Source organism: Hipposideros armiger, unplaced genomic scaffold (assembly GCF_001890085.2).
Source record: "Hipposideros armiger isolate ML-2016 unplaced genomic scaffold, ASM189008v1 scaffold_107, whole genome shotgun sequence".
NCBI lineage: Eukaryota > Metazoa > Chordata > Mammalia > Chiroptera > Hipposideridae > Hipposideros > Hipposideros armiger.
Genome location: NW_017731457.1, coordinates 1,112,375 through 1,137,268, shown reverse-complemented (window position 1 = coordinate 1,137,268; position 24,894 = coordinate 1,112,375). Strand labels below are relative to the sequence as shown.

The 24,894-nt window shown below is 51.8% G+C and overlaps 1 protein-coding gene across 6 annotated transcripts in view; it reads left to right on the top strand.

Annotated features, from left to right (window-relative positions):
• The window catches only part of CLIP2 (CAP-Gly domain containing linker protein 2), a 94,434-nt gene that overhangs the window by 56,842 nt on the left and 12,698 nt on the right, over positions 1–24,894 (top strand). For 3 of the 6 annotated variants that reach the window (XM_019646902.1, XM_019646901.1, XM_019646904.1), the window contains exons 4-12: positions 3,650–3,774; positions 5,916–6,129; positions 6,936–7,133; positions 8,045–8,148; positions 10,057–10,117; positions 16,713–16,817; positions 18,522–19,457; positions 21,710–21,767; positions 24,393–24,476. In XM_019646902.1, coding sequence (XP_019502447.1) covers positions 3,650–3,774; positions 5,916–6,129; positions 6,936–7,133; positions 8,045–8,148; positions 10,057–10,117; positions 16,713–16,817; positions 18,522–19,457; positions 21,710–21,767; positions 24,393–24,476 — 1,885 coding nt within the window. The remainder of the gene's footprint in view (positions 1–3,649; positions 3,775–5,915; positions 6,130–6,935; positions 7,134–8,044; positions 8,149–10,056; positions 10,118–16,712; positions 16,818–18,521; positions 19,458–21,709; positions 21,768–24,392; positions 24,477–24,894) is intronic. The other 3 variants (XM_019646908.1, XM_019646907.1, XM_019646903.1) reach the window with 2 other exon arrangements.

Genomic DNA, 24,894 nt, shown 5'->3' with positions numbered 1-24,894 from the left:
CTCGTTCATAGAAAGACCTATCTTTATTTGCAAAAAACTGAACAAGGTGCTGATTTACAGCCTCATCTGAATTGAACGTTATATCACACAAGGAGTTTTGAAGAGAGTGAAACAAGTGGAAGTCTGGTGGCGCAAGGTCAGGCGAGTATGGTGGGTGTGGCAATACATCCCATCCAAGCTCCAATAATTTTTGACGGGTGATCACACTTGTGTGCGGTCTCGCGTTGTCGCGATAGAACACAACTCCTTTACGATTAGCAAGCTCTGGATGTTTCTGGATGATGGATTCGTTCAAACTGTCCAATTGCTGACAGTACACATTCAAATTGATTGTTTGGTTCCTTGGTAGGAGCTCGAAAAACACGACACCTTTAAAATCCCACCACATTGAGAGCATAACCTTCTTCTGATGAATGTCTACTTTCGATGTCATTTGAGGTGAATCATCACGTCGGGACCAAGACTGCACACCATATTGTTGTAAACAATCCACTTCTCATCATCAGTTATCAGCCGCTTCAAAAAAGGATCGTTTTGGGCCATCCAAGTGGCACGTTGGTTAAGAGCTGGCTTGGGACACCAGCTCTGAGCAGCAGAGCCCCGGTTCAAATCCCACATTAGGGCAAGTGACACTGCTCTCTACAGCTAAGATGATCAACAGCTCCACCTGGAGCTGGGCTGCCATGAGTCTCCGGCAATGACGTAGGCTGCAGTGGGCTGCCGTAAAGCTACCGTGAGTGGCTGGCAGCCAGCGTGAGTGGCTGGCAGCCGGTGTGAGCTGCCAAGAGCTGCTGTGAGAGGCCGTCCAGTGGCCAGCGACCGGTCTGCCTCACCTGGGAAGAGCGCAATGATAATACCAACATGGGCCAGTGAAGCAACGCCCTCCACAACTAGACTGAAGAACAAAAGGACAGCAACTTGTCTGTTCCCCTTCTCCAATTCCACAACGCTGTTCCCCTCCCCCAATTCCACAATACAATCTTTAAAAAAAAAGGATTGTTTTCCTCACGTTTAATGAGCATATTGCAGATGTTTATATGCGCCATCAAATGAACTTCTTTGAGTTCATGCAGAACCCAAATATCGAGCTTGCTTACGCATCCCAGCTTCTTCAGGTGGCCGTGAACGCTTGAATGATGGATGTTCAATGTTTCTGCATTGTTGTGTAACGTGGGTTTGACTCAATCAATGCCTTTATTTTGTCGTTATCAACCTCGGTGGACCTTCCTGACCGAGGAGCGTTGTTGAGATCAAAATCACCAGGATGGAATTTCATGAACCATTGTTGGCACTGACATTCTTGTAAAGCATTGTCACCGTAAACTTTATGCAACTTTTCACAAGTTTGACGCGCGTTCTTCCCTTTGTGGAAGCAAAACCGTAAAATATGGCAAAAATGCACAGTTTGGTCTTACATCTTCAACTTGTAAAATTTCCAAAACTCAACCAAATTGCTCAATGTTTGTTTTTAGAATGAAGCTAGAACTGTCAGCTGTCAAATGACAGCAATAACATAGATGCGAACGACTCTAGTACGTCTAAAAATGAACTATTGCCATCTGTTGCAAACATATGTCATGACTTTTCCAACAACCCAATAGCTTCTGGGCCCACCAAGTGGCTCAGTTGGTTAAGAGCACGAGCTCTGAGCAACAGGGTTGCCGGTTCGATTCCCACATGTGCCAGTGAGCTGCGCCCGAGCTGAGCTGCCGCTGAGCTGCCAACAGGTGGCAGGATGGCCCAGCTGGTGAGAGCAGGTGCTCCTAACAACAAGGTTGCCAGTTCCACTCTCGGGATGGTGGGCTACGCTCACCTGCAACCAATATTGACCATGGCACCTTGAGCTGTGCGCCGCGAGCTGCCGACGGGCGGCCAGATGGTGACCAGAGTTGGAGCTGAGCTAGCTGCGCCCTCCACAACTAAGATTGAAGGACAACAACTTGGCTGTTCCCCTTCCCCAATTCCCCAACACTGTTCCCCTTCCCCAATTTCCCAATAAAATCTTTTAAAAAATGAAAGATAGTTATTATCTGTAGGTTAAAAGTTGTGTGGGAAAGGAAGAGTAACTACAGCCTCCCATTCTCATCTGTGAGTGGTGTTTACTTAGTCATATCACTTTAAACCCAGATCTGATCAAAATTAAGACATCGCTGTGTGGAAAAGGGTGGAAAGCTGGGAAGTAGGTGTGAAGCAGTGGTAATGCCTTCTTTTTCTTGATGGGAAGTTGATGGATGACGCCCAAAATTGAGAAGGCAAGAAGCAGCAATATAAGCGTGTTATTTAGAAATGTGGAGGTACCGTATTTCCCCATGTATAAAACGCACCCTTTTTTGAAAAATTTGGGGTCCAAAAATGGTGCGTCTTATACAGTGGTTGTAGATTTTTTTACTTGCATTTCCTGCTTTTTTGCGCTTGTTGTCTGCGCTCATTGTTTCGCACTTGTTACCAGTATACTACAGTAGGTTACGTTTTGCCATGTTCTGTCCAGCAATGGCTCAGAAAAGATTTTTGTACAGTGCTGAATTCAAGTTAAAAGTGATCCAGTTTGCGAAAGTGAATAAAAATCATGCTGCTGAACGTAAGTTTGGTCCTCCTCCAACTGAGAAAACAATCCAAGACTGGCTACGGGAAGAAGAAACCCTACTGAAGACGCCACGGCAGAAGAAGGCTATGAGAGGCAACATATGAAGACAGTGATTCGTCATCAGACACAAATGAGGACAAGCTAATGGTTGGGAGTTTTGACAGTGATGAGGAGTTGTATGAATTTTATGATGAATAAAACTTAAGTTCAATAACTTTATATAATACATTTTTTTTCAAATTTTGGGCCCCAAAATTAAGGTGCGTCTTATGCATGGGGGAAATACAGTATATACCCAAAAATTCAGCTTAAAGAGTTAAAATGTTTGATTCTGGGGACAGGTGGAGAAACTTCTAGGGCTTTTTAAGTCTTTAGAAGTATTTGACTCTTTATGTAATAAATAATTTTTTAACTATTTTTACAGTAATATTTATACTTATTGCCCTGTCCTGTGAGTTTTATTAACTGGGAAAATACACATAAGATTTACCTTCTTAACCATCTTAAGTGTACAGTTCATAGTGTTAAGTATATTCACATGGTTGTGCAACAGATGTACAGATCTTTTTCCTCTTGCAGAACTGATACTCTACTCCCATTAAACAACTCCCCATTACCAGCCCCCCCATTCCCCCAAATCCCAATCCCAGGCCCCGGCAACTACCATTTAAACCATTTTTAAGGATAAAAACTTATTGAGACTCTAGTATGTGTCAGACACTGCACCTACAGTACTTAATCCTCACAAAAACCCTTTTCACATATGAAGATGCTGAAGCTCAGAGAGGTTAGGTAACTTGCTCAAGTTCACACAGCTTGTAAGTGGCAGAGTTTGAATGCAGATCTGTCTGTCTGTCTCCAAAGCTTTTGCATGGGACAGCCGTGGGAAGCACTGGTTATACCTGTATCCCTCCCAGCTCTTCTTAGGCCTCCTCACCCCTGGCTCCTCTCTCCCCTGCATACTGGAAGGGAGGGATTGGATGAGCCTGAGCACCCGGGTGCCTGTGCCATCTGTGCCTGTGCCCACTGCATCTTCTGGACCTGAGTCTCTCCGTGTGCCAACAGGTTGGTGGGACGAAGACCGGCGTGGTGCGGTACGTGGGGGAGACGGACTTTGCCAAGGGCGAATGGTGTGGCGTGGAGCTGGACGAGCCCCTTGGGAAGAACGATGGGGCGGTGGCGGGCACCAGGTACAGCGGGCTTACCCTGGGAATGTGGGCGGGGGTTCCTTTTCATCTGGGATGGGTGCAGGGGACAGGGATGGGGCGTTTGAGGGAGCCAGTGTTGAGTGTCTGAGTGGCTGTGCCAGAAACCACAGTATATATGCTGCCTCTGCCCTTCTGTCACAGCCCATAGGGGCAGGTGGTGGGAATAGCATCCCCATTTTACAGATGAGAGAACGGAGGCCAGAGAGGTCATTGCTTAAGGTCACACAGAGTCAGGGCAAATGCTAAGAGAGGCAGTGGTCCCTGCCTTTCTCTGGTTCCCCTGGATGATACGAAGTGTGATCAAAAGCTACGGTGAATATTTAAATAAAAAATTTATTACACTAAAGGACACAGTGCCATTAATTTCCCTCAAAATACTCCCCCCTCACTTCTAACACACTTATCCCATCGTTCTTGCCACTTTCTGAAGCAGTTCATGGAGGCTTTCCATTGTGATCACAAAATACAGTGAATGCTGCTGCCGAGTGCCATCCAACAGAAAGGCAGGGATCTTCAATACTGGAAGCGGCGGATCGAACCTTAATAACTGTGTGACAAGTTTCAACTTGGTCAGTGCAGTCAGTTGGGTGTGAGCTATGGTTGAGAGAAGGTGTGTTTTAAAGTGTGATGTAAATCATCCTCCATCATGACAATGCTCCGTGTCACACATCACTTCTGGTATAAGGCAATTTCTGTCAAATAAAAACATTACGGTATGTCCTCGTCCACCTTAGTCACCAGATCTGGCATCGTGCAATTTCTGGCTCTTCTCCAAAGTCAAAACGATTCAGGACATTGAGGCAGCCACAACAGCGCAACTAAAGAGACTCATGAAAGAGGACTTTCAGAACTGCTTCAGAAAGTGGCAAGAAGGATGGGATAAGTGTTCGAAGAGAGGGGGTGTATTTTGAGGGGGATTAATGGCAATGTGTCTTTTACTGTAATAATTTATTTTTATTTAAATATTCACTGTATTGTTTGATCACACCTCATACAAGATATAATCACAGCGACTGGCACCCTACAGCAAAGAGTGGGATCACAAGTGGTTCCAGGTTCTATGTCTTCTCTAATGAAAGGGAATTGACTGCTGGGAATATTGGGTCGAGAGGGTCTAAGGCTTTGCCTGGGCTTGTTGGGGTTGGGGGGACGTGATGTGATGGGTGCACAGTGTCAGGGATGTGAGACTAAGTCCAGGTGGCCTTCGTTCCTGTACTGGCTGTCCCTGGGCTAGATTCTGTAGCCCAGATAAGGCCGTGACAGCGCTGAGAAGGAAAGTGTGCTAGACTGTGGGGACAGCCTGAGCGAAGACCCAAATGTGGGAAGAGTCAGGATGGGATGACAGTTCTAAGGTGAGTCAGAAACTGGACAGGACCAGCTACCCTGGTCCATGTGGAGTCCATGGCCAGAGAGGTTTTAAGAGAAGAAGACGACTCAGTTTCCACAACAAAACTTTGCCTTCCTGTTTTTAAGATGGATATTTCTCTCAACTCACTCTAGCTTTCAGAATTCGAGGGCAGGTAGGGCAGCACCCCCAAGGTGTCTCTCTTAGGCTTTTGCTTCTCTGTACGGGGAGCCCCATGGGCAGAGAGCGAACTGGGTTTCTTGGGTCTTGGGGTGGTCCAAGAGCAGCCGTGAGAGTGAGGCTTCAGATATGGCTGGGGGCATCTGAGTGGTGTGTGAGAGCCAAGCATAGTTGGCTTGGGAGCCCAGCAGGCTGGGGAGAGGGGGTCCAGTCCCAGCTTTGCCACTTAACCAGCTGTGTAACTGTGGGCAAGTTACTTAACCTCTCTGAGCCTAAGTCTCCTCATCTGTGAAATGTAGATAACAATATAGTGGTTGGGGGATTGAAATGAGCATTCATGAAAAGGAACTGGTGCTAGGTAATTGTTATACCTCCCCCCCCCCAAATATGCCCAATGGCTGTTCACGGCTATAGAGAAACTCAGGCCCTCTACTCCCCTCTATCCGTTTTCTGGGAGTCCCCTCTATTGGTCTTGGGGTATGGGTGATGGGGCCCCAAGGATGAGCCTCTGTGCTGGGCTCTGAAGAGGTAGAGAAGGCAGGAGAGGCTCCAGGCTGTTCAGCCATGATAACAGCATGATTGCCTCCTGCTTCCCCAGGTACTTCCAGTGCCCACCCAAGTTTGGTCTCTTCGCACCCATCCACAAGGTGATCCGTATCGGCTTCCCATCCACCAGCCCCGCCAAGGCCAAGAAGACCAAGCGTATGGCCATGGGTGTCTCAGCGTTGACCCACAGTCCCAGCAGCTCCTCCATCAGCTCTGTCAGCTCTGTGGCCTCCTCTGTGGGGGGCCGGCCCAGCCGCAGTGGTCTGGTGAGGGTGGGGCTAGGGAGGGGTACCCAGGTGTGTGGGGGGAGTGGGGAAGGAGAGACCCATCTGCCCCTGACTTGCTCTGGCTCCAGGCATCCCTCATTTTGCAGTTTTTTTGTTTTTTTGGTTTTTTTTTTTTTAGCTGAGCCATCCTGCTACCTGTTGGCAGCTCAGCAGCAGCTCAGCTTGGGCTGGACTCGAACCGCTGTTGCTCAGAGCTCACACTCTTGAGCGAGCTCTTAACCAACTGAGCCACTCGGCCAGCCCTCATTTTGCAGTTTTTGAACAAAGATGAAAGTGCTTACCTTTTAATAGGGAAATTGATCCGTTTACATTTATTGTTATTTTTATTACTGACTTATCAGTAGCCTAAGCCCTTCCCTGGGAGTTAAGGAGGGTCCTATAGATGCAGGGCAGGGGTTTCAAAAAGGCTGCCACAGCCACCCTGGGTGAGGGAAGACGGCGAGGCTGCCCGTCTGGACGAACAGCTTACTATCCAAGCCTAGTCTGGAGTGGGAGGTTCCTCCTGGCCCAGGAGAAGGTGGCCCAGATGAGGGAGCCCACCATGAGGCAGAGCCCCAGCAGCTGTGACTGTCCTGGGAAGAGGGAGTTCCCTGAATCTGAAATCATACCCTTCCCCCGGCATAAGTAGGCAGGGGCCAGAGTGCCCAGGGCACTGGCAGGGGGAGGAGCAGGACCCTGGGAGTGAGGCAGTTGGGTCCCCCACCCCCCAGGAGGGGGTTGGGTGTGGGTTATCTGGAGAGTGCTCCGGGTCCCTGAGTCCTGCTTGCACCCATGCCTTCCCGCAGCTCACGGAGACCTCTTCGCGCTACGCCCGCAAGATCTCAGGCACGACTGCCTTGCAAGAGGCGCTGAAGGAGAAGCAGCAGCATATCGAGCAGCTGCTGGCTGAACGGGACCTGGAGCGGGCCGAGGTGGCCAAGGCCACAAGCCACATCTGCGAGGTGGAGAAGGAGATCGCCCTGCTCAAGGCGCAGCATGAGCAGGTGAGTGGGCAGGGGGGCATTGGGCACCCAGAGGGCACCAACACAGCCCCTCAGGCCAGGCTCGTAGGCCACTCATGCTCAGGGTGGAGAACTCGGGTGTCCAGAGAAGACTAAGATGTGCATCAGCAACACCCCTCCTACTCCTGCTGGCGAATTTCCTTCCCATGGATAGGTACACATACTTTCAGAACCCAGATGTAAACTGGGTATCCTGCCTTTTGCAACTTTCTTAGTGCAAGCATTTTCTAGGTCGAGGAAAATTCTTCCCCGTGTGAGTGGCTGCCTTGCCATCTGTCATGGGATGTGTGCTTGCTGACAATGGCCAATCCCCTACTGTTGTTTTTTGCTTCCAATTTCTCACTTTGTCTCAATAATACTCATGTACACATTTTTTTTTTATACAACTGTCCACATTTCAGATCATGCTTTTAAGCATATTTGGGTTTCAGGGAAGTAAGCCATTGCTTGTAGCCTTGAGTTGGCTGCTATCACATGTCTGCTCTTCCCTGATGTTAGCCACCTGCGTGGAGCTGGCTCACCTCTTCCTCGGGTGTTAGAATTAATAAGGTCAAGCTCATGTGTGTGCTCTGGGTCCCATGTGTGCTATATCAGGGGCTTTCACAAGACAATGGGTTTTAGGCCCTTAGGGGTTGAAGGAGGTGACAGATATTGGGGTGCTAGGTATGGGGACAGGTGGACCTGAGGTTCCCACTGGGTGAGGCACTCAGCTGAGCCCACCCTCCTCACATTAGGCCTCGGTCCATACCAACTAGGGCTGGCAGGGGAGTAGGGGTGGCTGGGGTTCCAGGCCCGACTCCTTGCACCACCCCTGCTCCCTCCCGCCCCTCCCCCACCTGGCCCCTGACCCCTGGAGGAGGCTGACCTTGTCCTGGCCCTTGCTCGGGGCCCAGTATGTTGCAGAAGCAGAGGAGAAGCTGCAGCGGGCCCGGCTGCTGGTGGAGAGCGTGCGGAAGGAGAAAGTAGACCTGTCCAACCAGCTGGAGGAGGAGAGGAGGTACGCGCTGCCCCTGCCCTGGGCCTGCAGGACATTTTCTCTGAACCTTCTTAAGGATGACCAGGAAGAGCATGCGCTCAGGACCAGCAGGCCCAGGGCCAAATTCTGCCTCCACCACTTACAGGCTGTGTCACCCATACCAGTGACACGAGCTCTGCGGGCCTTAGTCTTCTCATCTGTAAAATGGTGTGGGGATCCCCTACCTGGTTGTTGGCAGGATTTACGAGATAATCCCAGTAAAGCACCGACATGGCATTGAGCATGTGGGGACACCACACTTGTTAGCTGCTTTCCTTTCCGACTGTGTGGAGTTCACTGTTCCTGTCCCGCTTAGCTCGTGCAGCGTATCATGAGGAGGCCCCCCTGGGGGGGAGGACGCTCATGCCTGGTGCCCCTGGGGAGACATGCACCTTGAAGGAGACACAATGTCCCCACCCCTTGAACCAGCTCAGGTCCACAGACCGACCACCATCTGGGCCAGGTTCTGTGCATGGAGCTCACAACTCATGTCCAGAAGCTCTATTCCCATTTCACATGTCAGGAAACTGAGGCTCAGAGAAGCAGCAGCAAAAGGATGCTCAAAGCACCTTGTGCCTGGGTGTCAGCCCCGCTCCCCCTCTACACACACACACACACACACACCCATTACACTGAGTGCCTTGCTGCACCATCTCTCAGTCTTACCATTAACTCAGGGGGCAGGTATTGCCCCCATGTCACAGATGAGAACATTGAGGCTCAGAGCGGGAAGGAATTTGCCTGAGGTCACCAGCCTATTGGTGGTGCTGCTGGTTCTTTCTGCCCTGGCACAGTGGCTGGTGGGATTTGTGGTTCCCTGTGTGTGGGGACTCTCGCCTGGCTTTTTCCTTGACCTGGTGGGACACAGCTGACAGAGGACGGAGTTTCCCTTGGTCCAGGAGACTACCTTTGTCTCCCGGCTGACACATAGATTTCTTCGGCTCCCTGTTCTCCCCTGCACAGAGATAGCCCTTAGCCCTGCACCCTGGGGTCTGTTTTGGGGGCTTTCAGCAAGGCATGTGCTGGACAGGCAGTTGCCGTCTTACTGGGGACAGGAGGGCTTATTTATATCTGCCTGAGATGCTTGCTGGTCAGGGCCCACACGTATGGTTCCCATGGCAATGCACCTGATGCCTACAAAACAAAAACAGATATTTAAGACATTGTGGGAGCTGTGTTTGGGAAGGGCCTGGGTACAAGTTCCAACATCGCTCTGTACTTGCTGGATAACCTTGGTCAGGTCACTTGCCCTTCCTGAGCCTCAGTTTCCTCATCTGTATGCTGGGAGCTGTCGGGAGGTCCCAGTCAGAGCAGCTGTGTGAGCTGTACTGTGCCTGCGTCTCCCCTGTGCTATCTTGGCATGTGGGTGGGTCAGTGTATCTCCCTGAAAGTGGCCCCCTCCACATCAGGGAGCTGTGGGGATCAGGACTCCGGCCCCTGATTTGGGACCTGTGGATGAGAGCAGGGTCAGCAGGGGAAGAAGCCTACCCTCCGTCCCCTCCATCCCCACAGACCGCTCCATGTGGCAGTCTGTTCCTGCAGAGATGAAAACAGAGTGGTCCCTAGCGTCACTCTCCTTTCATTTACAATCATTCCATCATTTATTCCCACAACCACCCTGGGAGGAAGGATGTCACATTAAACACTCCCATTTTAGAGAATCCAGTGGTCTCTGCGTGGAACACAGGTTGGGAAGTTGGGAGAGCTGGAGGTTTGCAGGAGGCTCTGCCTCATCTGCCATGGGGCTCTGGGCAGGTCCCGCCTCTGCTGGAATGGCACTGTCTGCGTGATCTGAGTGTGAGCTCTGTGGCCTTGCTTCTCTGCCATCACTGACTTGGGGAAGCCACCACCCTGGGCGAAGCCTGCTCAGCCCCCTCTTCTCACCCACAGGAAGGTGGAGGACCTGCAGTTCCGAGTGGAGGAGGAGTCCATCACCAAGGGAGACCTGGAGGTAACAGTCAAAAGCCCGCCCCTGGTGGCTTGGCACCCCAGGCCTAGCCCTTGCAGGGCAAATGGCCATGAGGGACTGGCAGCAACTCGGGGGCCCCTGGGAGGGAGCTGGGGGATTTCAAGGGAGAAATACGGAAGGGTCCAAGGTCATACCTGGGGCTAGTGGGGAGGGGTTTGGTCATGGGAGACTCTGGTGTCAGAGGTGGGAGTGGCTCAGCTCCAGGAGCCTGAGGGGCCTTCCTTTCCTGTATCTGGTTACTGGGTGGGATGGACCAAGGGTATCCACATGGCTAGGCCTGAGGACATATTGGCTGGACTCCCCTGCCTCTGTTTTGTTGGGTAATAGCCCTAGCGGTATCACTTGGGTCCTTAGTTCATCTTGGATTCCAGGTAAAATTTTGGCTAAAATTAGCTTGTTGTTGTGTCACAGAACTTATAGATGGGAAAACAGGCACAGAAAGATACAGACCCAGTCATGGAACAAGTCAGCAGCCACTGGGACCAAGGACCAGGGACCAGGACTCCTGACTCCTGAGCCCAGCCCATAAAGAAGGCCACTTGTAGCACCTCCTTGGTTATAACACCTGGACAGGTGGACCTTTTACTCTCCAATCCAACTCACCCTTACACAGCTGAGGGATGGGGGTGCTCACATCAATTACTAAAGCACTCCACCCGCCACCCCCAGCCCTCTCACCGAACCATGCAGAGACCGCAGGGCTCACGAGGCCACAGTTGGTTGGGCAGGAACGCCTCCCTGCTGTGGCCTCCCTGCTTCCTGGGAGGTGACGAGGGACAGGGACTCCTGGAGCTGTCAGATGGGGCAGGGGACAATGAGTTCAGTCCCTGTCCACATGCTGCCCTGGCCCGACCTGGCCTTGGCAGCCTCTTCCCTTCCCGAGCCTCAGTTTGCTCTTCTGTAAAATGAGGAGGTTAAACCAGGTCAGTGATTCTGAACCTTGAGAATCCATCCTCTAGACGGTTTGTTGGGACACAGAAGGCTGGCCCCAGCCCCAGAGTGGCTGTTCAGTAAGTCTGGGTGGAACCTGAGAATTTGTGTTTCTAACAAATTCCCAGGTGATGCTGGTCTAGGAACCACATTTTGGGAATCTCTGCCCTAGATCATTCTGAGCTCAAATAGGAAATTGTAGTTGCCGATTTTGTAATAGAGCCATATTAAGACCCCTGTAACTTTCAGTGTGCAGCAAAAGTACGCATATGGTTGTTCTGTCCCTAGATGACTCTGGCTAGGGGAGGGACATGTGTGATGTGTGTAGGGTTACTGCCAGCTGCCCCTGTTGGAGCACGTTTTCTGCTGAGCTTAAAGGATGGATGTCAGGGCCCAACCTGGTGTAGGGGCCCCAGCCCAGCGTCAGGGTGTTCTCATGGCTGTTTCCCCCTGAGCCAAGGGGGCAGGTCAGGAGGTCATGTTTGGCTGGCTTTCCCGCTGGCGGCTCCTCCTGCGGGGATTGGGGTGGGCTTCTGGGAGAAGGGCCTGTGGGTGCAAGGAACAGAGGCCCCTCCTGCTAACCCCAGTCAATGGAGGGAAAGACGACAGGGAAATCTCACAGGCAGGTTAGGGAACGGGAACATCAGGATCCAAGCTTGTTCTCTCCTGCTCAGGGTCCTCCCTCTTCTCATGACTCCTGGTCAGGCTGCATGTCTGTGTCTCTCTTAGTATGATTCCATGTCCCTTGACACATATGCCCCCTCTCCCTGCCACCCCCCCCCACCCTCCTGGCTCCACCAGGCCCCTGCACCCACCATCTACTAGCTGTCTTCTTGAGAGAATCTGATTGGTCCCAGGCTAGCCAGTGGGCTGGCTGGCTTTGGATCAGCTGTACATCCCATATCCAGTGGTCCTGGCCTGGAGATACAGGGGGTGGGACAGACAGTGACTAACAACTAATTCCGTTCAAGGGCAGTAGAGTCCCATGGCTGCTGTTTTTCTTGTGACCATATTCATTACAACTAGAAGGCAAATTAACTCGAAGTTCCACACATTCCCACCCACCTTAAACATCAAAAATAAACCCCAGGGCCGGCCGAGTGGTGCGATGGTTAAGAACTGGCTTGGGACGCCAGAGGGCCCCGGTTCGGATCCCACATATGAGGGCCAGTGACACTGCCCTCTGCAGCTGAGATGCTGAACAATGGCTCGACCTGGAGCTGGGCTGCCGTGAGTCGCCGGCCACAGCGTAGGCTGCAGCCCCTGCGGCAGTGGGTTGCCATGGGCTACCGTGTGTAGCCAGCAGCCAGCGTGAGCGGCCAGCAGCCGCCGTGAGCGGCCGTCCAGAAGCCGGCGACTGATCTGCCTCGCCCGGGAAGAGCGCAATGATGGTGCCAACTTGGGCCAGTGAAGCAACGTCCTCCACAACTAGACTGAAGAACAAAACGACAGCAACTTGTCTGTTCCCCTTCCCCCAATTCCCCAGCACTGTTCCCATCCCCCCAATTCCCCCAATAAAAAAAAATCTTTAAAGAAAAAATAAACCCCAGAACACCTCATTGAACTCCTGGTCCCCCTCCAGCTATATTACCTCATCTCTCTGCTTGTCCTCCTGGCCTCACTCCTCCAGCCACACGAGGTGCCCATTCCAGCCTCTCAGCCTCCTTCCTGACATGTGATGTGGGCCTGTATAGGGCTCAGTCCGGGCCCGTTGCCTGTCGGTCTACACTCCCTGAGCGTTCCCAGTCTGTGGCATAAAGCCTGTGATGGCCCTGGTTCCCCCACGCTCCACTGGCCCACCTGTTGGACATCTCCAGGATGAGTAAGTGAGTGAGAAGCACCTGCAGCACTTACCTGGGGCTGCGGTAAAAAAATTTTTTACCACAATTCGGTGGCTTAAAACAATACAAATTTGTTCTTTCAAAATTCTGGAGGCCAGAAATCTGAAATCGAGGTGTGGGCAGAGTTGTTCCCTTTGGAGTCCCTGAGGGAGAATGTTCCATGCCTCTCTCCCAGCTCTGGTGGGATTACTGGCAACCCTTGGTGCCCTCAGCTTGTAGCTGCGTCACTGCCCCCATCATCACTGCCTTCTTCCCTGTGTGTTCCTATGTCACTTCACATGGCCTTTTTATAAGGACACCAGTCATTGGATTTCAGACCCACCTTAATCCACGATGACCTCATCTTAACCAATTACATGTAAAAGACCCTATTCCAAGCAAGGTCATGTTCTGAGGCTCCAGGTGGGTATGAAATTAGAGGGGGTGCTATTCAACCCAGTACAGCATCCCATATGTAACATGTCCCAAATAAATCTCTTCCATTCGTTCCTGTTTCCCCCGAACACCGCCCGCCCCCTCCCCACATCGTTCCCATCTCAGCAGTTGGCCCCACAATCCATACAGTTGCTCCGGCTCCACAGCTAAAATTCATCTTGAACTTTCTCTTTCCCTCATCCCTTCATCAGAAACCCTCTTGACCTTGTCTCTCAAATTATCTTCACCCCATGGCCACCGCCCTGGGCCAGGCCACAGCACTTTTCCTTGGACAACTGCACAGCCTCTACTTAGCCCCTCGGTTCCCGGTCTTGTTCCTCAACTGTCTGTTGTTCACACTGAAGCCAGATAGACTTTTTATCTGTAAGTAGAGAGGATGGTGTCATGAACCCCCATTTATACATCACCCAGCTTCGATGATTTTCAACTCACGTCCTCTCTTGTTTTAGCTACCCGCCCCCCGCCCCCTCTCGTGTTATTTTGAAGCAAACCGCAGGCATCATATGACCAAATCTTTTAAAAATGTCAATCAGATCCTTTGCCCTTTTCACTCACACAGCTCATGCCCCCACCCTAGATAAAACCCAGGCTCTGTAGGGTGGCACAGGGAAGACCCTCGGGACCCAGCCTGGCTGCGCACCTCTGCTCCAGGCATGTGGGGCTCCTCTCTGTTTCTGGAACACCCCAAACTCTGTCTGCCTCTGAGCTTCTGCACATGCTGGTTCCTCTGCCTGGCCCACTTCTCCTCCACCCCCTGCCTGGGTCGGCGGGTCCCTGTTTCTCCTTCAGGTCTCATCTTAAATTGTGTTTCTTAGAGGCCTTTGCTGCCTCCTCGGTTTCCCCCATCCCACTTGCCCTCCACCTGGTGCCCTGTTCCTAGCCTCAGTCACAACCTGAAGTTACCCTCACTAGTCATTTATTACATTTGTGGCCCTCCCCAGAATGTAAGCCTCTTGGGGGTGGGGACCCTGTCTGTCTTGTTCACATTCATGTCCCCAGTGCACCAACAGGGCAGGAGCATGGTCAGGTGCTTTTCCAGGAGTGGACTCCTGGGTCACAGGCTGGGGCCATGCTCTGTGGTTCTCAGATGGGTGTTGTTACCATGTTGCATCATGAAAATGTGTGCCACTCCCTGCCACCACCTGGGGACATCGGTAGCCTTAGACTTGGGGTAGTGTTGTTTAATCATTCAGGTGGTTAGTGTTATTATTTTGTTAATTAGGTAGCACCTCAGTGTTACTTTTCATTTGCATGGAAATACCCATTGTAACAGAAAGAGCCAGCTTTTTTGAACTCAGAATCAGCTATTTGTTGAGAAGGCTTTAGTGCCAGGCCCGAAGGGATATCAAGAGAAGTGACGGGTACCCATCACCTTCAGGAGCCCCTTGAGTGGTTGAGGAAACTCCTCCCCCAACTAATGACTAATAACTAATAATTAAATAATAGTAATGTCCCAAGGCATGGCTGTGTGCTTTGGTGTGGGGTCGAGACCGTGAGTGTGAGAAGGGAAAGAGCTGTAGGCCAAGGGCTCAGGCAGGGCTGAGTGTCCAGAATTTTAATGGGGGCAGAGAAACAGGGAGTCCCCCCACTTCCAGAGCCACCTCCACTGCTCTGTGTGACTTCCCTCTGTAGAGGCAGGCTGGTTCAGGGAAAGGCGTTAGTTCTGGGACCCAGAGGTCTGAGCATGGGCTTTGTGCTGCCCAGAGCCGCTCCGTGATCCTAAGGCTTTCTCTCTCTGGAGGGGCCTCTTTCCCGTGAGATGGGAAGACTGCCTTAACAGTGTTTTATGACCATGAACTCCAGGGGACCTGAGAGGGACTGAAACAGGAGTGTTGGCTGCACTCCTCAGCCCCTGGGCAGAGTGCCTGGTGCAGAAGGGAAGGCCAAACCGTCCACCCCACCTAAAATCGAGCTGCTAAGCCTGTTTTCCCCCCAAGCTCTTATGTTGACTTGATCTTAAGTGAGTACTGGCAGGAACTCCACTGGGGTCCTCTGTACCCCCTTGAAGACCCCAGTTCTGAAAGTGATGAGGGAGAGTCCTTTCGGGGGGTACCAAATGAGGTTGTCCTTGAAATCGTGACGCAGGGGCTTTTTTCTTGCCCGTGGGGCCCCCAGTACGGTACTTACGTGCGTCATGCAGCCTGGGTCTCCAGGCAGAGCCACTGTGCGCACCATCGGGAGGGGGAGAAGAGGGGACATGGCCCTCACGAGGCCTGCACTGAGGCACCGTCATCCGCCTGTCATTTCCTGGAAGAGACTGAGCATGGCTACTTGTTAGCGCTACAGCATGCCGCCCTCTTGAGAGCGAGAGAGGGAATTGCTCAGTTATTACTTGAGGAACATTCACAGAAATAAGGTCATATAGGTCAGAGGACATAAACATCTCTGTAGCTGAGATGTCTTTCTGGGACAGGTGGTACCACTTTATACTGTCGTCACCATCATCCTTGCGAGTGTTGCTTGTGTTCTTGTTTTCAGTCATGTATGCCGTGTTGCTAAGCCCTGCCTCTTCAGAGCTGCCGCACAGATTTACTTAATCTTGTTTCTCCCGGGTGATGATGGGACAGGCCGGAGGATGAGGGGCACCCTCTCACTACTCTCCACTGTGCTCTTGGTCTCCGGACTTCCCTGGGTGCTCGCAGATCTGTTAGGGAAACCCAACTGGCAGCCTGGGCACCCAGAGAATGTCGGGCTCTGTTAGCATGTGAAGCGGGGTTTTGTGAAGCTGGGACGCAAGTGCCCTGGTGCTCCTGGGAGACCAGGCGTCCTCTGCAGGACGCTGGGGGGTGGGCACTAACAGGGCCGGGCTGGGGCTAGGTGGTGGGAGGCCAGGCTGGGAGAATCACAATGGTGTGGGCATATGTTTTTAAACCTTCCATTTGGTTGGTTCATTCCCCTTCAGCTCAGGCCTGGGGGCCAGGAATCCTGGGGTCATTGACTCATTCGTCCATCCTGTGTGCAGGATCCTGTGCCTGGAAATGGAAACCAGCCCCCAGGCTCCCAGTGTGGGGGGTGGGAGCAGCCTGGGGCTCCTCCCTAGGAGCTGCAAGGGGAAGGGCCACCTGGGGGTGACAGGAGGGGCCCAGGGTGCCCATTGCCCCCTCCACCAGGGGCCAGCTCCGGCAGGGTTGCTGCAGCCTGTCCTCTGCCCTTAACAAAACCCAGCCAGGACGTTGAGGGGCGGGAAGCAGGCCCACTTGTCCCACTTCCCCAGACCTCCTCTCTCTCCCCGAGCCACCTCCTCTCCTTGACCTGTTCTGTCTTGTTCATGGTAGATGACGCCGCCTCTCTCTCTTTCTCTCTTCCTCCGGCTTCCTTTCCCTGTGCCCTCTCTCCTGACCCCACCTCCCCACCCTCCCCGGGTGGACCAGACCCAGACGCAGCTGGAGCACGCGCGCATTGGGGAGCTGGAGCAGAGCCTGCTACTGGAGAAGGCGCAGGCCGAGCGGCTGCTCCGAGAATTAGCCGACAACAGGGTAACGCGCCCGACGCCTCCAGTCCGCCAGCACCCCGGCTCGTTGGCGCCCCTGGGGCTCCTCTGTTTTATTATTTTCTCTGTCCTTGACTGCTGTCCTTTTTTTTTTTTTCCACTTTTGCGCCCTTTCTAGGAGGGAAGTAGAGTTTCAGGAACGTGCATACGCTCTACTGCCAGCTCCACTACCACACGATGCTTATTGGGGAGGAGGGGCTTGGCTCTCTGTGACTTTGCTCCCCAGCTGATCCCATTGGCTGGGAATGTCCTGTGAGACCCTCCCCCTTCCTCCCTCCCCAGGCATTGCCATGACAAGGCTTTGTCATGTTCAGTAGTCGGGAGCCTCTCTGAACGTTCTCCCCCTTCTGTGGGCAGGCACAGAGACAGCCTATCCACGCCTCCCCTCTCCCAGCTGGAGAAGGCTGGAGGTCAGGGACTGGAGATCCGGGTTTCTCTAGCCTGGGGGTCTTCAAGGCAGCCCAAAGGACATGGGCTGGGGGCGTGAGGGTATCCCCAGGACATGGGTTTTTGTGGCAGCCCCAGGGTCTGGCTGTTGTGATAGGATAGGTCAGGAAGCGGCTCCAAGGCTAGGGAAAGCTGTTTGGGGGTGAGGTCCCCCTGAGTCCCAGGGCCTGGTTCTGAGTCCAGGCTCCAGGCCCAGCAGGCCCCTCCACAGCCACCACGCATGTCCCAGGGCTGGCCCCCTGTGAAGGCACATGCATCAAACAGCCGGCTGGCCTAGCCCAGTGGACAGCCCCACTGCACTTCTGGCAGTGGAGCGAAACGGCCAGCGAGCGGTGATTGTGACATAAACAGTGTGGGGTGTGTGGCAAGTGGCAACCACTTTCTGCACTTGGGCCTCAGCACACGAGGGAGTGTATGCATGCGTACGGGCATCTGGAGACCCACAGAGGTCCCTCCACAGATCCTGACTTGCCAGTGACCATGTACACAACACGTGTGCACAGAGGCTACTTGCAGAAACTGATGCTGTCACGGTTGACAGGCTGGAGCCCCTCACAACAAGGCATCTTGATCTAGGGTTCAACCTGATTGAAAAAACAAAAACAGGTTTTTTGAACTAAATGTCAGCTTCAGAAACAAAAATTTTTTAAGCTTGTAAAAGATTTAAAACTTTTAAGTACACTGTTTCCAAATCTACAACCAAGGTGTGGGTTTTTGGAGGGTGGAGCCTCTGATCTCAGAGTTCTCCGTCAGAAGGCCGGTCTGGTAGCATTAATTTTGTTCTGCTTTAAGGCATTCACCTGACCCTTCCTCAGCCACCCCCTCCAGACAGCCCCTCTGAATCGACCCATTTGGGCTGGGCGCCTTTCTAGAGCAGGGTAATGCAAAATTCTCTCTGTCGTCCCTGCTCTTTAAAAATGACACGAACTGAAAGAAAGCCATAACCTCAAATAGGCGGTTTCGTTTAACCACTGATTTGCCCCAAGCCTAGGGCATCAGGGACAGTTGAGTCCCTGAATCACTGGGGCACAAGCCAGGGGTGTCTTTCTGGGAGCTGAGGTCAGCAGGGCGGCTGAGAAAAACCAGCATTCAGGTAGGGTTTGGCGCCTTTCCCTTCCCATAACCTTCCCCCACTGGGGCTGGGGCCCTTGTGTGGTGAGACACCCCCCTTCCTGTGCCCCTGTTACGTCCCCCTTGCTCTCCAGGTGGCCTGCTGACCCCTCTCTCCCTCTCTTCCCGGTAGCTGACCACGGTGGCCGAGAAGTCGCGGGTACTACAGCTAGAGGAGGAGCTGAACCTGCGGCGCGGGGAGATCGAGGAGCTGCAGCAGTGCCTGCTGCACTCGGGCCCGCCGCCCGCCGACCACCCCGAGGCCGCCGAAACCCTGCGGCTGCGGGAGCGGCTGCTGTCGGCCAGCAAGGAGCACCAGCGGGAAAGCGGCGTGCTGCGGGACAAGTACGAGAAGGCTCTGAGGGCCTACCAGGCGGAGGTGGAGAAGCTCCGGGCTGCCAACGAGAAGTACGCGCAGGAGGTGGTGGACCTCAAGGCCAAGGTCCAGCAGGCCACCAGCGAGAACATGGGGCTCATGGACAACTGGAAGTCCAAGCTGGACTCCCTGGCCTCGGACCACCAGAAGTCCCTGGAGGACCTCAAGGCCACCCTGAACTCGGGCCCCGGCGCCCAGCAGAAGGAGATTGGGGAGCTGAAGGCTGTGATGGAGGGCATCAAGATGGAGCACCAGCTGGAGCTGGGCAACCTGCGGGCCAAGCATGACATCGAGACCGCCATGCACGTGAAGGAGAAAGAGGGCCTGCGGCAGAAGCTGCAGGAGGCCCAGGAGGAGTTGGCCGGGCTGCAGCAACACTGGCGGGCCCAGCTGGAGGTGCAGGCCAGCCAGCACCGGCTAGAGCTGCAGGAGGCCCAGGACCAGCGCCGCGACTCGGAGCTGCGCGTGCACGAGCTGGAGAAGCTGGACGCGGAGTACCGGGGCCAGGCGCAGGCCATTGAGTTCCTCAAAGAGCAGATCTCCCTGGCTGAGAAGAAGATGCTGGATTACGAGCTGCTGCAGCGGTCGGAGGCCCAGAGCAAACAGGAGGCCGAGAGGCTGCGGGAGAAGCTGCTGGTCGCGGAAAACAGACTGCAAGCTGTCGAGTCCCTGTGCTCGTCCCAGCACACCAACGTAGGCGGCCAGCCCTCCTGCTGGACTGTGTGGGGGGCCCGTGGGCTCAAGGACCTAGTTGGGGAGGGCCTAGTGTCTGCCGACCTCTTTTTTCCAGCTCAGGGAAGCATTCTCCTTGCCCCCAGGTACTTGCCCTTGCGGGTTTGGGGGCTCCGGGCTTAGAGGAGGAGCCCCTCATCTCTGTCAGAAGGGCAGCTGGCCTTGGTGACCATGAGGACCCGAGGTGGTCTGAGCTGACCTGGCTGGGCCCCCCACAGTTCAGGCCTGGGAGAGATGTACCTCAAAGCCCAGAACAGGCTTCCTCCCAGGCCCCAAGTTCCTGATGCACCCAGACATGTCCTGTGCCCTGGCTCCTGTGCCATGTGGCTGGCAGGGACGTGGAGGTCACGCCCTGCCCACTCTCAGGGGCTCCCATTCCCAACTCGATCGCTGACCTAGGGGATCTGAGGGTGGCCTCCTTTCTGCCAGTGCTAATGAGACTGAGCAGCAGTTCAGCAGCCGTTTCCCCAGAATGTGGAGGTCCCCAGAGTGGGGTGTGGAAGGCTGGAGGGGGGTGGCCTTGGAGAGGCTGCTGCCACCAATATCGATTTTGTTCCAAATCTAGACATCCCACTAAGAACGCTGTGGAGGCCAAGAACCCTGGTAGCATGGGCTGTGTCCGCTTCAGTAGGGCCAGGAAGGGCCTTTGAGTGGCTCCAGGCACCGCGCCTGTCGCCAGGCCCTGTGTTGCCCCATTTCACCTTCACTCCCTGTAGGTCAGTACTGGCTCCATTACATAGATGAGCCGACCAAGACCCCGAGACAGAGTAACTTTCCCAGGATTTCTGTCCACCAGTGGCAGAGGCCGTGCCCAATCCTGCTGCCAGAGAGCTGACAGAGGGTACCTAGGTTGACAAAAGTCAAATCTTATGTAAAAAGACAGCTGTTATAGCAGCATGATCATTGCCTTTTTACAGACCCCACGGGTTCTTAAGCTTCCAGGTCCCCTTGTACTTTTAAGCTAGTATTTAATATTCAAGTAGTAAGTTTTCAGGAGTTCTGAGTACAGAGCGCCTGTTGTGCCTTGAGGTCCCACTGCAGCAGCCTTCCCGCCCCCCTTTCCCAGTGAGCAACCATTTTTAGCAAGTGCTCCCCCAGGATCCTGAGCAGAGGGGAAAGGAAGAGTACCAGGTTAGCTTGTGTGACATGGCCTGATTGGCTCCTCAGGGCAGGGGGTGGGGGGTCAGGCCTGGGACCCCAGGACCTGGATTCCTTTAGTGGGAGAGGTCTGAGGCTGTGGTAGTTCCACAGAGCGTGGGGGACAGAGGCCTGAGGGTGGCCCCCTGCTCCTCATCACAGACCTTGGGCTGAGGAGTGGGTGGTGACTGCAGGAAGACCACACACACGGGGGGCCTCCGGCTGGACCCACGTGCCTTCCAGATTCACAGGTTTAAGTCCAGGGACAACTAACTAGATTTTTGGTCTCATATATTAATAATAAGATGGGAATTTTTAAAAAATGGTTTAGTGTGTACCTCCCTTTCCCTGCTATGTATGTAAATAAAGATCTAGAGGGCTTAATTAATCACAGCTAGCTGAGACTAAAAAGGGACTTGGGATGTATGAGACGAAGTGTAAGGAGCAGGTTGATGGAGGTGACGGCCTGCTCACCTCTGTGCTGCCCTGATCGCTGCGTTAAACTGCAAGCTCAGAAAATGGCCAGTTTGGGCAGGATGCCAGAAACTTCTGCAGCAGGAAGCAGTTAGAAGCCAGTTGATGTTTGCCATACAGATGTTTTTTCTTAATCAAATTTTCGGCGTCTGGATTTATTATTTAAAAGAAGCGTTGGAGAGAAAGGAAGTAGTCCAGTCCCTCCGGGAGGTGGCCTTGGGCATGCTTTGCACACGCTGCTCCATGGCGTCTGTGCATGTTTCATGGATGGGAAACCGAGTCTGGAATGTTGATGAAAACAGATTCCTGGACCAACCTTTGTAGGCATCCCAGGGGAGACATCTGTTTAATACTATAGACGTTTTCGACAGAGTAAGGGGAGGAGGTGTTCCCCTTACATGGAGCTGCACAAGCAGCCTTGAGGACACTGGGAGGGGGGCATCCTCTGTTGTTAGGGAGGCAGACCAAGGACATCTGAGCTCTGCCTCAGAGCAAGTCCCTGAACGTCACCTTGTGTAGGGGTAGAGGGTGCTTGCTGGGCTGGCTGGGGCTGAGGGCAGAGAGGGGAGGCGAGCGTCCCCCTTACAGGCCTCTTCTTTCAGATGATTGAGTCGAACGACATTTCAGGGGAGAAGATCAGGATGAAGGAGATGGTGGAGGGTGAGTGGCGGCTGGGCAGGTGGGACACAGGGCTTTGGGAACAGGCTGGTCGGTTCTGCCATTGAGCTGGGTTCCACTTCATTTTGCATCATCTGCCATTTGGTGAGAGGTGCCTACTGCATGCACAAGCCACTCACCCCCCAGGTGAGGAGGGCTGCGGCTCAGTTTATTGAGTGCCGCGCATTGCGCAAATATCTTGTTATTTGTTTGGTTTTACTTTATTTTTAAAATAGGTGTAAACTACAAATGGTTCAAGCGGCATAAGGTGAAGGGTCCCCTATTCTCTGGTTCCCTTTTCCAAAGGCACAATGTTGGCCAGCTTCTGTCCCCACGTAAAGATAGTTATACAAGCAAATAGGAAACAGATGGTGCCATACCTCCTTCTCTGTTTGGCCCCTTACTTTTTTCCATTTAATGTATCTTGGAGACTCTTCCTTATTGTTACATTCTTTTCCATGGTGCAGAATATTCCATTGTGTGGAGCCACCATCGTGTATTTAACCAGCTTCCTAGTGATGGATTGCAGGTTGTTTTCAGTCCTGGTCTATTACAAACCCTTATTACCTTCTCTTCCATTGGGTTCAACCAATTTTAAGTCCCACCTGCTCTGGTGGTAAGTGTGTTTCCCCACAAGCCTTTGATGAAATAATGTTTCATCAAACTTTGCGATTGATTCCTGCCAGTCTGAACGGTAAAAGATGTTACCTGATGTAATTTCAACTCACCATTATCTCACTGTGAACGAAACACCATTTCCATTTCTACTTACATCGTTTGCCCATTTTTCCCCCTATTTGGTTACTGATCTTTTTGTTCATTTTTAGAAACTCTTTATATATGACATTATAAACATTTCCTCCCATTTGTGGCATATCTTTTTACTTTTATGGTGGTGTTTGCTATGCAGATTTATTTTTTAATCAATTTTTTTTCTTGGCTTCTGGGTTTATTATTTTTAAAATGTACCACATGGTTTCTCCTAATACGTTTTAGTTCTGTATTCTATGTTTAAATCTCTGATCCGTCTAAAATTCATCCTTCTATAAGGTGTGAGGTAAGGATCCATTTTTTTTTTCTAAAAGAGTACCACTTGTCCCAACACCGTGTTTGAAAAACTCATCCTCTCTCTACTGATTTGAATTGCCAACCTTATCATCTTTAAATTCCCTTATGTAACTGACTCTATTTCTGGACTTTCTATACCTTTCCAATGACCTTTCTGTGTTTATGTGCCAATTCTATAATGTTTTAATTATTCAAGCTTTGTTTGTTCTTTAACTACTGGCAAGCCTGAGTCCTTCCTAGTCTGCTGTTTCAAATTTCTCTTGGCCATTCTTTTTTTAATTGAGATAAAATTAACATAACATAACATTAACCAGTTTAAAGCAAATATCCAGTGGCATTTAGTACATTCACAATGTTTTTGCAACCACCACCTCTGTCTAGTTCCAAAACATTTTCATCACTCCAAAAGGAAACTTCATACCCATTACCAGCCACTCTCCATTCTCCCCTCCCTCCAGACACTCACAACCACTAATCTGGTCTTTGTCTGTATAGATTTGCCTATTCTGAATATTTCATATAAATAGAATCATATAATTTGTGGCCTTTTAAGTCTGGCTTATTTCACATAACAATATATTCAAGGTTCATCCATGTTGTAGCAGGTGTCAGTACTTTTTTCCTGTTTATGGCTGAGTGATATTCCATCATATGCATATACCACATTTTGTTTATCCGTCCACCTGTTGATGGACATTTGGGCTGCTTCTTCCTTTTGGCTATTGTGAATAATGCTGCTGTGAACATACTTGTACAGGTACTGGTTGAGTACCTGTTTTTTTGGGTATACACCTAAAGTGGAATTGCTAGGTCACATGGTAATTCTGTGTTTAACGCTGCAGAAGTTATTGCCAAACTCTCTTGGCTACCGTGTTTCCCCAAAAATAAGACCTAACTGGAAAATAAGCCCTAGCATGATTTTTCAGGATGTTCGTAATATAAGCCCTACCCCAAACATAAGCCCCAGTTAAGATCGTCAGCCAGGCATGACTGTTTGAATAAACATAGATTTTTGTACATGAATAAATGAATAAATGTAGATTGTTGGAGCAAAAATTAATATAAGACCTGGTCTTATTTCGGGGGAAAGATGGTATTCATGCTTACTTTTCCAAGAGATTTTAGAATCAGCTTATCTAGTTCTATAAACATTAAAATCTCGTTGGTTCTTTTATTGGTACTGTTAGGTTGTGGGAAAAGTCATGACGCAGTTTTGCAACGAAAAACAGAAAAAATACGTCATGACTTTTCCGACAATCCAATATATTAAATTATAAATTAACTTATGGAAAGTTAATATGTTCCCAGCACTTTCCATGTATTATCTTTTTTATGACTGTTCTGAGGCCATCCAGTATTGAATGCATATGACCAATGACATGGGCACCATTATTATTATCTCCATTTTTCACTCGAGGAAACTGAGTTAAGTTGCCTGAGACCACACATGGTATTGGAGTCCCTGGCTCAGAGTGGGCTGCTTGGAGTGGTGGTGACCACTGGACCACAAGTGTTGAACCTGGACTATTGATGGCCCCTCATTACTCCCTTCTCCCCTAGGCCTGCAGGACAAGCTGAACAAGAGGGACAAAGAGGTGACAGCTTTGACGTCGCAGACTGAGATGCTCAGGGCCCAAGTAAGTGGTAAGTTTCCCTCACGCAGAGCAGATGTGGGGGCTTCACAGGCCAGTGGAGCATGGAGTGTGTTGCCACTGGGTCAGGGTGCCCCCCACACTCAGCCTTGAAAAGAAGGTAGCCTGGGCCAGTTCTCTTACACCCGGACTTCCACTTGGCAGCAGTGAGTGGGAGACTAGTAGCCCACCCATGGTCTGTAATATAACCGGGAGCCCCAGCCAGCTTCTCTTGCTAGAGGTTGCTCTATGTTCTGAAATTCCATCAGAACTTTTTGGTTTTTCATGGTCCACTTTGGTATAGTACAGGGGTCGGCAAACTTTTGAGATGGAAGAGCCAATCCTGTCCCTCACAACAATTTAAAAATTATTCGACAGCCATAAAACAAATGAAATCATCGTTATGTGAATAGTATCCTTGGGCCGGCCGA